General features: G+C 37.6%; 1 protein-coding gene across 2 annotated transcripts; it reads right to left on the reverse strand.

The window, feature by feature from the left end:
* Positions 1-1,907: 1,907 nt before the first annotated feature.
* il21r.1 (interleukin 21 receptor, tandem duplicate 1) lies at positions 1,908-12,541 on the reverse strand. Of its 2 annotated transcripts, none has more exons than XM_041986899.1 (9): positions 12,437-12,541; positions 12,089-12,183; positions 11,727-11,838; positions 10,401-10,588; positions 9,849-9,976; positions 9,578-9,761; positions 9,281-9,362; positions 7,010-7,103; positions 1,908-2,880 (listed from the first exon to the last, which is right to left on the reverse strand). In XM_041986899.1, the coding sequence occupies exons 2-9, from the start codon at positions 12,141-12,143 to the stop codon at positions 2,128-2,130; spliced, it is 1,596 nt and encodes a 531-aa protein (XP_041842833.1). In that variant the 5' UTR covers positions 12,144-12,183; positions 12,437-12,541; the 3' UTR covers positions 1,908-2,127. The 2 variants fall into 2 exon arrangements, with proteins under 2 accessions (XP_041842833.1, XP_041842834.1); XM_041986900.1 differs by having other exon boundaries at positions 12,089-12,155; positions 12,437-12,523.
* Positions 12,542-16,335: the final 3,794 nt, after the last annotated feature.

A 16,335-nucleotide genomic window follows, 5' to 3' on the forward strand; every position in this document is an offset into this window, starting at 1 on the left:
GCAAAAACTTATTAAGGTCTACAAACAATCTATTTGAATTGCATATTCAGCTGGTTTATGTAAAAAAAAAAAAAAAAAAAATGCAAACAATCAAGCAAACAACCAAAAAACAAACAACCAAAAAAACCCAAAACAAAACAAAAAACAAACAAACAAACAAAAAAACAAACAAACAAAAAAAACAAAAACAAAAAAAACAAAAAAAGAAATATAAGAAAATATTTCTTTTCTTTTAAGAACACACTGAGGAGACATTGTTTTTTTTTCTTTTTTCATTTATTAAACAAAAGAAATTGGAACAAATTATGTCTTTGTGACAGTCTGTTTATAACAAAATGCCTAAAGATCTAATTTAAAATCGGTTCTTTGTAAAATTGCCTATTTTTGACACAACCATCAAAAAGACAATTTTATGCTTAATTCTTACAAACAAACAAACATATTCTCACCAAATGGTAACATATAAGCAAAGGACTGAAAATTATTGAAAAAAAGTCAAAGTCCAAAGAAAAAACAACTCAGGAAGTCCAGGTAATACTGTTTATAACTACTTTACAAGTTAAGAAAAAACTATGTCTGCTTTGAAGAAATGAGCAAATGAGAATGAGTGGTTACAAACTCATACAGTACATTATACCCTGATCAGGACATTACCAGTGTGTTCACAGGTTCTGGGGCCACTGCATTGGTCAAGCAGAGTAAGTGTGGAACAGAACAGCTGTATGTGCAGAGGCGGAGCTACAGGGGTCCTCAAGGTGGCATTGGCCACCTATGAAATCTGTTTGGACATCGCAGGTGCCACCTCAGGTGATTGACAGGTCACTGGAGGAGGAGGATAATAGAAACATCCTTCCAGACACACATGGATCACCAGTATCACTACACCAGTTTGAAATGAATTTTAAGTTAGTTTCCACAATTAATCATCTTTAAAATATTAACATTTGGATGCACATTTTTAGAAGAGATGTTGTCCTTGTGCAAGTACAATTCTAATGTTATGCAAGACTATTACCTTGATGTTAGCATAAAGCTATATAGCTGTGCTAATCTTGTTAAATGTGAGCACTAGATTAGTTTTAATATAATGTGGGGAAACCATGTCATATTTAGTTTTTAGTAGTTGTATTTATGGACTTAATATCAGTTAATCAAGATTTTCACTTTGGAGCTGAAAATAAACTATAAAGACGCTCAAAGAGTATCTAAGTACAGTTAGCGCTGACTAAGCTAACGCTACGTGATCCATTTTAATTTAAACAGGAGGTTAGCAAGGCTGCTAGCTGATTTTAAATTAAACATGAAATGTTAACAGATATGGCCTCTAATCGGTATGATTTTGTAAGACAAATATGCAAGTGAAGAGAAAGGAAGATATTTATACATTTTTGTAAAAAGGATGGACACAGATCAGGCAGAGCACAAAGACCAGGCTGAGACATTTTTTCTCTCCAATGTGACCACAGTTATCACAGTAGTCGGTGTGTGTTCGACACACACCGACTACTTCCTGCTCATACCTGCAGCCAAGTCCTGTAAACGATCACTTTCAAGTGAAAAGATAATAATTTGCTCCAAGTTTGTTTGTTTTTAAGCTGATTCTGCACAAACAGGATGAATGGTTACAGTGGTTACAGATAAAAATGCAAGATCACTGAAACAGACAAAGCAGCATGCATGCTGGTGCTACAGTTAAAACTGGTAGTTCGTGACCATGAGAATATGAAGCTGCACAGGGACAAAAAGGTTAAAATTGAAAATTCTAGCATTACAAAAATCAAAGAATTATGCTTGTGCTTTATTTTTGATGACGCATAAGTTTCTCATGCCGATGACCAGGCTTTACAAACACTTTAATCTTGTTTAAATATGTTTAGGTAGCAAAATATAGACTTCCCACTCACAACAACTATAGATTTTCTTTATTTTCTCAGCATGGTTATCTTTCTTGCATCTATGAAATCTTTAAAAGCAAAAATTTACAAGTTTAAAGCAGAGGAATCATACTATATACATACTGTTAACATACTGGCTAAAACATCTCAAATCTTTTCCTCACCAGATTTGATATAAGCAATGATATATTTTCGTTTTGTTTCCCACATACAACGCACTGAGTTATTATGTCTAGTGGATTTCATCCCTCACATTGCTGGTATCTTCTTGAATTTCACATATCATCCACTGTTTGACATAATTTGAATTTGAGTTTTTCTGCTCATTAAATGAGTCTATATGATCTGCTCGGTTTGAGTCTGAAGCTCCAGGGCTGCTGCACTCCCCAAAACCACTGTCAATGGTGTCCAAATCCACATGAGGGTAGCCATCCTCGGACTGCTCGTTTGATGCAAACGAATGGAGCGACAGCCTCTCTGGCTCATCAATCTGGCCCTCTGGCTGAAAGTTTATGTTTCCCATTAATAGGTCATTGGCTATTTGATTTTCATCTTGCAGAGATATCCCACTTTGTCTACCGATCCTGCACACCTGTGGTTCCCCTAAATCATAGCCAGCATGGTCTCTGTTGGCATCGTCAAATGAACCAAAGCTTTCGCCATCTTGGTAACTTCTGAGCGAGCTTTGAGATGTAACCTCCTCCTCAAAGTCCTCTCTTGACAGGGTTACAGTATGAATTGAGATGTGACCAGTGGAGTGGCCGGTTCCCTGTGAGCTGCCACTGTCCTGGAAGTTCAGCAGAAAGTTGTTGGTGGGCTGTGATAGATGGAAGAGATGACCTTCTTCTTGTATCTCACTTTCCTTGCTGTAGCTTTTCTTCTCGTTGTTCCAGTGAAGAATGCTGTGTTGTTTCTCGCTTAGCATTGGAACACTTCCACCCATCCTGATGTAATCATACTCTTTGAATACAGGCTTCACCCACTCCTGCAACAGAGCAAAGGGAAGAGATTAACTTGGAGTATTGGAAAAATAAACTGCAGGCCTCATAAAAATTTTAACATATGACAAACAGTGCTTTACAGTTAATCTACTATTTGCTCATGCCTCATTTATACTTGGTGGTGATAAGCTATATGTGTAGCCACAGCTGCTCTGCAGAAAACTGACTGAAACATGGCAGCCATTCTGACCCAACAGCCTCTCCAGCTATCACCGAACATTCACGCACATTCAGTGATGTCAACCCTGGAGGCAAGAACGGTGAAGTGTTTTGCCTAAGGACACAACAACAGATTGACCAGCTGTAACGGGGGAGCGTGTTGTGGTACGGGGAATTAGCTCAGTTAGCCGGATAAAGCTGCCACAAGGTTGACAAACTCACAGCAACACTGGTACTGAACATTCCACAGTGCGTGCTCTTTAATAAAAGGACATTCATCAAACTGAAAACCTGTAGGATTGCAGCCTTGGTAGGACTGAACTAAATATTCCTGGATTAGTGCAAAGCAGGATCCAAACCACAAACCATTCAGATTCTGGACCAGTAATAAAGATAATCAGGAAGTAACATGGACCAATAGGTATCCTTTCAATCTGTTATGACCAGGACAAAGATCTAGATCTAGACCTCAGGGCTCAATATTGGGGTATTGCTCAGTAATCTGTCCACATTGTTTTTCATATCACTGCTATGTAGATGACATCCAGTTTTACCTCAGCTATCATGCCCACCAGATGACCTCCCCTTTTCAGCCCAAATCTCAGCTCTTCTGTCTTACATGTCTACGTGGATGAAATCATTGGTTCTTCATTCCAGCCAATTCATCGCTTCATCAAAATATGAAAAAATAAAATGACCTCTTCTTTTTTCACTAACCAGTGTTGAGAGAAACCTCATTATTGATTCCTCTTGGTCATTTTATTTTGCATTTTACAACATTAGAAAAATTCAGTTTTATGAGTATGCCAACCAATTCTTGCTACAAGCCTCAATTATCTCTTTTGTCAGCTACTGAGATTCTCCTTTAGCAGGTCTCCCAGCATGCAGTGACCCATTCACAGCTCTCTGAGCTCAGCTGGCTACCCATGGCATCTGGTTCAACATTCAGCTATATAAACTCATCCATGAAACTTAACTTATAGTCTTTCTCCATCATGTGCTCCTCTCAGGAACATTCTCTGACACTGCAGTCTCTTACCCACAAGTGAGTCTCAATCCAGACGTGGCCTTTTCTACCTTCAAGGATCTCTTTAAAACTCTTCTCTCCTAACACCTTTAATATTCTAACACACACATGGCAGCTTTTTATCTGCTCCACATGTACTTTTGTACATTTGAATATGTACTGTTAGTACTTTACAGAGTTTAGATATTGAAGCTTGAGTTTTGCTCCTCTCTCGTGAGTTATTTTAAGTAAATACATCTGCTGAGAATATAAACATTAAAAGATTGCAAAGGTAAGCTCCAGAAATGAAAAAAATATCACACATGACTCAATAAAATAAGTACCTGACTTTAACTTCAATGAGTCATTCACAACAGCTCATTTATAAATGTAATGTTTTGCAGGCACTTTTAGCATTAATGCAGCAAGGTGATAACCAGATAAGCATGAATCAAAGTTCTGACGCAATGGCCACCACATCCTGACATAAAGAAAGCTCGCCAGCTACACTTTATCTCTAAATCAAGAAAAGCATGTGAGCAGGCTGCACCACAAGAGTAACTGCAGACAAAATTAGAGCTACTTCTGAACAGGAACTTCTGTCAGCATGGTTTATGTAAAGAAGTTCACACAGTTTTATTTTCATAGCATCTTGCATTGATAATGTATTATAAATTCTTGTATTTCCTATATGTATACATATTAATATAAATATATGTGTTAACAGAAAAAATTAAACTATTATTTATTTGATAACATGCTATTTGTTTCAAATGAAAAGTGCCTGAAAATATAGATTTTTAAACATTGTGTTTAACTCTAATTAGTCTGCAAAGTGGTTGCATTAAAATGATTAACCAGTTGATATAGAGAACACACAAATGCCAAATAAAAAATAAATAATTAGACCTCTCTATTTCTGTTTCACTTCCTTTCAAAAAGCCTGTTGCTTCAGAATGTGCTGCAGCAGTGCCCTCTGCTGGGAAATACGCACAAGTGCAAGCAGGTCCCACAGAACTACGTATGGTGGCCAACTTTGTAATTACACGTGTAATATTGCAAAAAATAAAAATAAAAATAAAATACGATAGCAATTTATACAATAAAAATGAACAGGGAAGGTCATGCATTACTTTACTAATGTACTGAGTAACTCATTATTTCTTTATATTTCACCTCCAAGCAAACCTCATTATAATCTTTTAAGGTGGTCTTGAGTAATAGTTTTGTAGGCTTTATAAACATCTTTCTAAGTTTTTCTTTAGGCATTTTCTTTTTCTTTTTTTAACTCATTTTCAGTCTAGTTCTTTTACTGTCCCTGACTATTTTAAGAAATTTTTGTTTTATAAATTAGTTTGTGTAATGGAAAATTTACACATAACCCTTATATTCTGTAGACTACACTTTGCATTGTTAAAGCTTGGCTTATGTTTTACTCAGGGAGGAGAATGACTGTGTACCCAGATAAGGATTTAGTGAGTTTCTCCCTTCCCCCTTTTCTTTTCTTCCTTGTACCAGGCCATGAGGGGTTTACTACAATGACCTTCGACCTCGATGTTATCAGCTCATGCTCTGGCTATATTAACCAAGCACACATGTACCTCCCCAGACTCACGCAGCCAAACCTTTGACTGTGTGATTCTCATTGCTGATCAGCTCTTAATAAAATACTTTGTTTGATTCTCACTTAGTGTGTGATCTTTGATAACTAAAATTCCACAACATTTGTTAAGCCACTTAACATTGACTTATGAATCATTAAACCACAAAAAAAGTCTCCTAACTCTGAGATCTGAACACATCACACCAGTTTTGAAATCTTTACACTGGCTTCCAGTCAGTCACAACCTTCAAGGGCTGCTGTCCTGCAGGTTTTTGATGTTTCCTGCTGCAGCAAACCTAGATCAGAATGATTCCCCCCTGCCTCAAAACATTAGAGGAAACCAGACAAGAGGAAGACAAAAGAGGAAACTGTGTACAGCAGATGAAGAGGATCTGAAAACACATCTTTAAAAACAGGAATAAATCCAACAAAAACCTGAACCAGGACCTGAAAGGTGCATCTGGACCTTCAGCTGATCCATCTACTAGCCAACCGTTAGCTTTATTAGAAATGATTTCCATGGAAACGTGGCTGTCAAGAAGCCATTCTTAAGGAAGGGAAAGAGGAAGAAAAGGCTGAGGTATGTCACACGACACAAGAACTGGACTGAAGATCAGTAAAAAGAGGTCTGAAGAAGCGATGGATCCTCCCCAGAACCCGGACCTCAACATGAAGCAGTGTGGAATCAAGTCAGGAACATCCAAAGAAGAGTTTTGGAAAGTCCTTCAAGGATCCTGCAGATCTATTCCCAAAAACTATTCAATGAAATGAATTAATAATTAATTAGAAAGCCTGTCTTCGAACTGTGATTAAGAATAAAGCTACTCAGACAAAATATTCACATTCAGGCTTGTTAGGAATCTACAAACTCTGTTTTTGCCCTCAGTATTATATTTCCATTAATGACAGGTAAGTAGTGCAAGGGGAAAATAAAAATGTTGATGGAAGATAAAGAATAAAGATAATCATAAAAAAACAGTGAGAGAATAAAAAGCTGAAACCACAACATTTTCATTTTGTGTTCCAACCAGGTAAAAACAACACTGCTTTTAGTGTGACACAACGGCAAATGAAAGACTTTTTTGGGGTATTTTCCACTGGGGTGGAACAGGTTTGATATGTCATACACAGATATCTGCCCACAGTATGTCAGACAGACAAAGCAAGAAGCCTCTTGAAGCCCCTGCACAGTGAGTCATTTTCATCATGGAGTCCCTTAAATGTGCAGCTAAGGGAAAGCCCCTTCCAGCAGGGTCCAGATGTGCTGAAAGCCCCCTCTTGGGCAGCACCTGCTGGGCTAATTTGGAAACAACATTGTGCAGTGAGCTGATTTTTTTTCCCTTACCTCAAAGTTCCCTCCATGCTTGAGGTACAGGGGCTTGAAAAAGTCATTTGGCTTGGGGTAATATGAAATCATCTCAAGTTTTTTCTGCAAAAACCTGAAACAAACATGAAATGAGATGTAAATAAAAGAAGACAATCAGTGATCATGTCAGTTATAAGTCAGTGCAGGGTTGCATTTGATGGAGGTGATTTCGTTTTTGGTAAATGAGCCATGCGGAGGCGAAAATGTGACCAAAGGCAACAACCTTCTCAATCATAACCAGTAATGCTGATTGCACAAAACAGCTTTTACGTGAATAGTGACACAGTGTTGCTCTATTTTCATGAGTCCTAGCTTCAGCCTTTCAGAACGAAACAATGAAGAGTTCATTTTCAAGAGGTGCAGAATGTTCCCAAGATTCGGATCAATAGTGAACATTGTCTTTGTTTCATCGTTAAAATTCCACTTGACTGAATCTCTAATGAAACAAACTCCTCGAGAGTGTCCACACACATTTTAAGGACCAATAATTTAACCTTCATGTCTATCATAACCACAAAATAACTGCACATGAACCTTTCTTCATTCTTAAATATTTAGATTGAAGCTCCCAGAGTTGGAAAAATTGGAGATAAACCTTGATTATTTATTTTAAATCAACTATTTTAAAGTAACAGGCTATGTGTGATTTGGAAAGACATTTATCACCAATAAGAATTTAAATAAAAATCACAATAAGAATAGAGATCTTCCCTCAATTTTATGCTTATTGAAAGAATGAAGTCATGAGTAATTTTGCAATAAAAATATTATTTCTGAACTAAATTTGATTCTCTGACAGAGTTTAGTAATAGTGGTAAGACACCTTGCTCAGAAATGCTAAAAGCCAGTGAGTGTCTCACACCCACAAGCCCACCAGGTTCCTCTGCAGGGGACCACATGCAGCCCAAAGAATCATAACCATGCAGACTTAATGCTTATGCAGAAGTCTCAATACAACTGATCCAAAGAGTTATAAGGACTGCATGCACATCTGCAGAGTGCCAGTTGTGCATAATGACCTAGAAAGCAGTCATTCCCTTTAAGCATCTGGCAGATGCTCCTTTTAAACCCAGTGGTTGGAACTCACTTTCCCATTAGATTTAATAGTGACAGGTAAGGGTGTCAGAATTGGGTATAAAAAGAGCTTTAATGAAATGGATTAGATTTAATGAGAAAGTGTGTCCAAACTGTTTAATGGTCTGTACTTACAGCAGCAGGGGTGCCCAAAGTCGGCCCTCGAGGCCCGCTGTCCTGCAGGTTTTCAATGTTTCCTGCTTTAACACTCCTGACTCACCCAAATAGATCCAACAGCCTATTAAGTTTTGCACAATGACTCATTAATTTGAGTCAGGTGGTTTTGGAGCAGGGACACGTTGAAAACATGTAGGATTGTGGCTCTCGAGGACCGGAGCTGGACACCCCTGGTTTACAGGTAGTGAGGGTGGAATGTGTATACTCTTATTGCGAATTAGCACTTGTGCAGCACCTTTTCATTCGATCCTCTGGTAGACCAGAGAGTAGCATGATAAAGTCTTCTAAAACACAAAAGTAGGGTGATTTACCCCACGCAACATTGTTTTTGAATAGCTACTCACCCAATGTTAGTGATCTGGAATTAAAAAAACTGAACATATAACCTACATGAAGTTAAGAGGCTTTATTTTAAGCTACATCGACCTATGAAAGCTGCAAATAGGAGGTCTGCAGCATGTAACACATGCAAATGCTGCTAACACTAAATGATCAATGCTGAACCTTCTTTTACAGAAGAATGTAATATAATCTTGAAACAACACTTTAGGTATCAGTTTATCTGAACTTCTGCTGTTGATGCTGTAAAAAGCTTTGCGAGACGTTCTCACCTCTCTGACAGTGATGCTCTGTGACTTCCTATGCCTGCTTGTCATTTCAGTGCAAAATGTCGCTGCACGTACAGCTCTGCAGTGGTTTCTCTGTATGTGGGAGTCGATGCCAGGAAAGTGTAGATTGATGCAGTGAGACGCCTTGCTAATCATTTACTGGAAGACAGCTTGATGCTGACCTTAATTTTAACTCAGCTCCACTTTATCGAATTCTCTTTCTGTGTGTCTTTATAGAAATGCTAATGGATAATTAAGCCTAACAGGAATTTAATTAAATTTGGACATTTTTTATGATGACTGTTTGTTTAGTTCTGCATAAACTCAATTGTGAAGAGGTTGAAATCGCAAACCAAGACTGCAGGAAACTCAAGTGTTTAAAAGTACTCACGATTTTTGTGAGTATCCCAGCAACAAGAAGCCAAAAATGAAAACGATGGGTAGTGACACATACAGCCAAACTTTAGCCACTCCTGGAAAAGGGAAGAGGGTGGGAAAGGGTATTTTAGAGAAACAATAATAATAATATATGTGTATATATATATATATATATATAGGTGTATATATATATATATATATATATAGTTGTTGTTATGCAGAAACATCCACTTGTTTTAATATGTGAGGCACCTTTAATCACTGACTGGCCTCAACAGCCTACTTTAAAATCAATAAAAGGTTCTTCTACCTTCAATATCTGCAGCTTCTTCTGGTGCTCTCCATTCTGCGCTGGGAGACCATTCGCTCCATGGACCTTCAAGGTAGTCTGGGCAAACTTTGGCTTGAACATCCACAATAAATTTTCCATGTGGCTCCAGCTGTTTATGGTCAACCTGGTAAAACTCTTTGTCCACGAGAAGCAAACGTGGAGCCTATGAGGAACAACAAAGAAAAAAAAGGGGATGTCAACAAATAATAAGAAATCTAATTTCACTTTTTGATCGCTGCTTTCATTTTACCTGCAACGAGTTTTCAGTTCTTATGCGGACCCGGTATGTGAGACAGTACATCGGGCTTTTGCTCCAGGTGATGTTGTAGAAATTTCCAGTGGTCATTACTGTAATGTTAAAAAGAGGCCGAGGTTTCACTGTGGAAACAAAGCGTCCCCAGGGGGACCAGAACAAATGTGAAAATGAAAATGAAATCTGTTACACCACAAGTGGCAGTTTAATCTTATTTATAGCTTTTGTGTTAGTCTCTGGTTAAAGCAGGTGTAAAAGTCTGCTGCTATATGACGGTTTGGGGAAGTTGCCGCTATGTTTGGGTTTTATCTGTGGATTTTCTAACTTTCAAACATGATGATAACATAAAAAGGAACTATAACACAGAAATATTATTGGTAATGGTTTGATTGGGAAAACTGATTAAAAGAAATTAGCATTAAAATAATTTACAGACATTTGGAGCACGTCATTGCTCACCAATGAACTTCCTTTTAAAGCCTTTATCATATCTGTTATCATTTCAGCAGAAATGGCTAATAATGAAAGTCAAATATGAGTTGAACCCACCATAATTAGACAGTGACCATATGTCTGACTCTTGGTCCTCGTTCATCACTTGGCTGTTTTGGAGACTGGCTGTTGCATTACAGTCGGTTCCCATAGACAAGAGTTTCTGGAACCCTTCAGGACGGATAATGCACCAGGAATGAGGTGGTTTGATAACACAGCTGCCCTTAACCTCATCATCGTCCTCTCTGGAAGATAAAAACATAGTTATGATATGTAATGGTCTGTCAGATCATCATGCATCCTGCTGGGTTTAGAGAGACACTGAGACAATGTTTATGGAACAATCTACACTAGAAAGATGTGTAGGAACAACAAATTTCTCATCATAATGCCTTTTATTTGCTCCGACTCAACCCACAGAAATGCACAAAAACGGAAAAACAGAGGTTTATTTAAAGTTTAGCTGCTGGTATAAAAACTTTTAGAAAAATTTGAATCCAGTCTTATGTTGATACAGTAATTAGACAAAACCTGAAAAGAAATTAGCTATTTTTTTCCCTTTCTTTCAATATAAAGTGTCTACAAAATGCCTGCAGAGAATTTTGCCACATTTGCAAATAGAATGAGAAAAACTGTCCTGTAAGTTAGAAAATTAAGATTTTAAATATAAGGTGCACGAATGTTGTGAGAGGGTCCGTTTCAAGGCAAGCTATGAAGCGTTCCTATCATTAACATATTACCGTTTAATGCCCATTTCCTTTTATATTGGTGTTGTTTTGTTAGTTTGTGTTTATTCTGTCTTTATTTTAAGTAAGTTTTTTTAATTGTGGGTTGGCTGGTGCTTTTCTTGGCCTGGACTCCCTTGAAAAAGATGTATTTGATCTTAATGGGAATTTCCTGGTTTGAGATTGGTTAAATAAAATAAAAATGAGTAAAGCCTAAATCAAGTAGTTCAGGGGTTTTTATCCTAAATAATCAGTAAAAGTAAAGAGTGGGTGAAAATATACCAGATGTGACATAAAATCAAGTTTATTATTGTTATTTATTATTAAAATAATTCATGGTTATTGTGTCAGGAGGGCTAAAACTGAACAGCTAGCTGCTGAGCTATATATATATATATAGAGAGAGAGAGAGCTCAGCAGCTATATATATATATATATATATATATATAGCTGGACTCACAGCAGTCTGACTACCACCTAACCATGATGTCCCATCCTGTTTAAATTCTTGCTTGTGTTGTTCTTACTCTCAGATGTAAGTCGCTTTGGATAAAACTCGTCTGATCAGTAGCGCTATCCTCCCAACTAAAGCTAGTGGTGCAAAGACTACTGTATAAATCTCCTTCCTCTGTAGTAATAGTGACACGACCACTTTTACCTGCAAGTGACATTCAGGAGGACAGGATGCAACAGCGCTGAGCCTGGGCAGGAACAGTTCAGTGAGTCTTCGTAGTCAGTAGAGCAGGGGAAATTGCAAAGAGATGCAGCTGCTGCAGGAAAGGAAAAAAAAAAAAAAAAAAAAATCTCATTTAGCTAAATTTAACATCCATGCTTGACAAAAGTCTGCAGTCTTGAAGTGTTGTGAAAGCAGTTTCACTCAATTTAAGAAACATGATTAATATTAATCCTAATGTGTCTCATTCAGCATCAAGACAAACAAACAACAAATGTTCTGTGAGCTCATTTTAGAAAGGTGAATCAATACATAAGAGAGTACACTAATAAAATGAGCCAACTTACCAACAAATAGAGTGAGACCCCATACCAACAATAAGAACAACAGTCTTAGAGCCATGGGGTGACTCAGCTGCCGGGCAGACAGGGGGAAACACAGCCTTTGAGACATTATGACAAAGGTTAAGTATTAAATAAGACAACAACAACAAAAAAAAAGCTCCATTAACCCTGAGAGGCAGCTAACAACATCACTGACATTAATATTTATGGTTAAAAAAGATTACCGCCTATACGGACATTAATATAATAATATCAACATTAAATACACAGAAATAGAAAAGTTATAAAAGGCGCTAACTACCTAAAAGGTGATAGCTTCTCTGTTTTCTAGTTAGGAGACTTAAATCTTACCTTTTTGAATGAAGAACTCTGAACCGGTGGAGAAGCTAACAGAGTCACTGATGTTCTGACATCTGAGCTCTGGGTGGAAGAATGCTCAAGCTGTCGCGCTCAAAGCGTCACTGGCAGAACCGTGACTAAGGATGTGGTTTTAGTGCAATACAATGTGGTACTTTCCCACCACATTCAAATGACTGCTAAGAATATGCAGAATATAACTCAAACTTTATAAAAGTCAACAGGAAGAGGAAGTTATTGACTGCAAAATAATGCGATAATGGCTTTGTTTTCTTAACAATAAGGATAATAAAATAGATATTTTAAAGAAGAATTTTATTTAGTCAACAGTTTGCCGGTTTCCAGACACAACAAAACATTTTTTTTTTATCATCAGTCTACATACAATACAGACTAGATAATGGCTAAACGAAAAGACATTTTAAGTTTCTTTAGTTGGGATTAAAAGGCTTAAAAATGATATATCACTTGTTGGAAACTATAAAAAAAAAGCTCAGCACAGCTTTCATCTGCAGGGGCAGAGCTGGCGTGGGGGTGGGGGGTAGCCAGGGTAGCGCTGGCCCCCTCTGACAACTGACGGGACACCCCAGGTGCCACTTCAGGTCATTCACAGGTCATTGGAGGAGGAGGAGGACAGAATCATTCTTCCAGACCCTTATGGATCACAAGTATCTCTATATCATTCATTCATTTATTCATTCATTCATTATCTTGACTGCTTATTCCATTAATGGTCGCGGGTGAGCTGGAGCCTATCCCAGCATTTTAACAGGTGAGAGGGGGGGTACACCCTGGACAGGTCACCAGTCTGTCGCAGGGCCAACACAGACAGACAAACAATCATTCACACACACACTCTCTCCTAGGGAGAATTTAGAATAACAACTAACCTAACATGCATGTCTTTGGACGGTGGGAGGAAGCCAGAGAACCCGGAGAGAACCCACGCATACAAAGAACATGCAAACTCCACACAGAAAGGCCACCACCCCCCAGGTTCGAACCTCCCCCCAGCCGAGGGTCGAACCGACAACCTTCTTGCTGTGAGGCTGCGATGTTAACCACCAAACCACCGTGCAGCCCTATAAAATATGAGTTACAGTCTTGCTTTCACTCTGGTCACCTCATGTATAAAAGTCTAGCTCTGCCACTTTTCTTTTAGATGCCACATAGAAGGTTCCAGCACATCTCCTGCCACCACAAGCATTCAGTATGAGATGACAGGAAGATTTGACACCATCTAAAATCTTTAATAAACTGAAATGCATGTAGATAAAGTGTCCAAAAACTCCAGGTGCAGTGTGTCAGGAGACCAATAGGGGGCTGTAGATGACCACGAATTGTTAATTTAATCTCCTGTTTCCAGTTAAGATATATGAAATAATGTAAAACTTAATTAAACTAACAGTATGAACAGTAATATTCTGGAGCTGCGAGCTTTGCATGTAAGTTCATGTCATAAACAAACATAGAAACAGGAAGAGATGGGGCTAGATGTCAAATCTCCATCATGTTCTTTATAAAGTTGCACAAGTGAGTTTTTGACTTAACTCAGTCCATTTAAAATAATTCTAAAAGATCAATTGTTAAACTTTTATGATTTTCAAACTTTCTGAATGCACTAAAATAAAGGAATTTGACTAGCTTAAAGCAGGGAAAGACTAACCTTTAATTTTTTTTTACTGACATAATTAATGTTAAATGCTGCACAAATGTAAGCTTTGCTCTTTTTTCTTACACCAGAAAGGTTTTTTTTTTTTTTTTGCATATCAAAAGACCCTAATCTTCCACCTACAATGTCCCTTCATTCGGGGTTTTCAGTAGATTCCAGCAGAGTGTCTGAAGCTATATGAGTCATAGTAAACCTGCTGTGAAACTACAAAAACACACTTTTAATAATCAAATAAACCTTAAATGCCATTAACTAATTAATTTCCTTTTAAGTTTTAATCCTCCAATTAGAGCTGAGCCAGAAGAACCATCATCTCTTCACATAAAAAAACATAACAACAGACTTTATGATCAGTGTTTTGACTTTTGTGGGACTTATAAAACTCTGTAGGTGTTTAGACTGCTCTCGTTTGATGTCACAGTATCAGAATTAGTCAAAGCCAAATGCCACTTTCTGACACTTAGTTGGGCCTTGCTGCAAAAAAAGCCCTGATGTAATGGTTGCTGCCAGAAGTTTATATTAAATAAACAATATTCAGAAGAAATCAAGTCATATACTGATGAGGAAATCAAAATAATCAAAGTAAACTTATAAATAAAGTAAGGAAATTTGTGTTTGGTATAGTATTTCTCCTTTTTATTAATACCAGTAGGCACTGCATTGTTGGAAAGCCTGATCACTGTGACGTATATCTTGTGCCTGTGTGGGATGAACAATATTGCCAAATGTGTGGGTTGTGCCTCACAAATATGTGTCCAAATCACTTGCAATTTGTGGACTGTTGCTTAGTCCACAAATGAACAATCCTTACAAGTTATATATAGTTGTAAGGATGATTAATCAGGCTTTCCAACGATGTGCATTACAGCACCAACTGGTATTATTAGAGGGGAGAAATGATCGACCAGATACCCTTTTTTCTGCCAAGTAAAGAACCCTTTCACAGGGCTGTAGGACATAATTGTTGCCATCTAACCTCTAATTACAAGCTTAAAGTTAGTAATAACACAGCTTAACCAGCAGTTTTGTCTTTTAGACATAAAAAAAGTAGAATTTTCTGTAATGCTAATAAAAAGATATAAATTTCCCTGTGAATCAGTGTGTGCATGTTCTTCTGTTACAGCAGCAGGTCTGAGAGATGCTAAGAAATCTGTCGATCTTTAAGATTAACAGACTTAGCGAATGAATGAAGCCAAATGTGTGAAATCAAGTCTGAATATCAAATTGTTCCACATTATTATTTTCCTTCTCTGATGTTTGATACCCCCACGCGAGGCAAACATCCTGTGTGAACCTAAGCGGAGTGTTTTGGGTGTTGCTGATGGCAGCTGGTGTAAACTCAGCTCTTGGTGATGTGACTGCATTATGCTGAGAGGTCTCATCACTGTCTAGCAAACCACATTCATTCACCGTTTATGAAGAAACACCTTCCAGGGCAAATATGAACAAATATTTTTATTTATACTTTTTAAATTCTGCTTTTTTTTTTTAACCACAATGACCTTTACAGCCTCAGAATTACCATCAGACAGACAGACAATCACTTTTGATATATTATAATTAAAAAACACCTTTGTTGTTGTTTAGAGAATATAATCGAATGTCTAATTTCCTAATCAGAACATCCATAAAATCAACAACCCTGGAACCTTGTTCAGGCCTTAGTTTGAAGATATGTAATTCAATGAGCCATTCACGTTTATCGTAGGAAAACGTCCAGCCTTTACATCTTTATCTCTGAAATGATGCTACACTCCCTGTTTTCAGATGTGTTGTTCACGACACATTCTCATTGGCAGACATATGCAGAAGTTCAGTGTGAGATAATAATTTTCTTTCAGCACTTTCTCCATTGTTTTACAGCCTGACGTAGCCTCCTGAGACCCGAGCTTCATTTTTTTGTGCATTTTTTAATTTTTAAGTGACGTTTGAAAAGTGCTGAGTCTCAAAGTTAATAGATAAAAGCAGAAAGTCACCAATGTGCAACAGAGCAACAAGCTCCTGTTTAACTCCACACAAAGACTAACACCAAGTGTAAAATGCATTAACACTGACAAGTTTTGATTGCAGGTTCAGGAAAGCATACACACTGCACACAAGGCTTTCCTGCACACACCGCAGTAAACAAAACTTTTAGTAGACTCTAATGTTTGTGTTTGGACTTTTATGCTATGCATAAAAAGGAGCATTATTCACAAGTAAGTAAGTACTTTTGTGTTCC

Source organism: Melanotaenia boesemani, chromosome 6 (genome assembly GCF_017639745.1).
Source record: "Melanotaenia boesemani isolate fMelBoe1 chromosome 6, fMelBoe1.pri, whole genome shotgun sequence".
NCBI classification, from domain to species: Eukaryota; Metazoa; Chordata; class Actinopteri; order Atheriniformes; family Melanotaeniidae; genus Melanotaenia; species Melanotaenia boesemani.

Bases quoted from the DNA above. Each gene is read 5' to 3' on its own strand.
- il21r.1 (XM_041986899.1), bottom strand. From the start codon at position 12,143: ATGGCTCTAAGACTGTTGTTCTTATTGTTGGTATGGGGTCTCACTCTA. The intron at 10,589-11,726 runs GTAAAAGTGGTC...TTTATCTTCCAG, and splicing joins CTCCTGAATGTCACTTGCAG to AGAGGACGATGATGAGGTTA. The intron at 2,881-7,009 runs GTAAGGGAAAAA...GCTCTGTTGCAG, and splicing joins AGCATGGAGGGAACTTTGAG to GAGTGGGTGAAGCCTGTATT.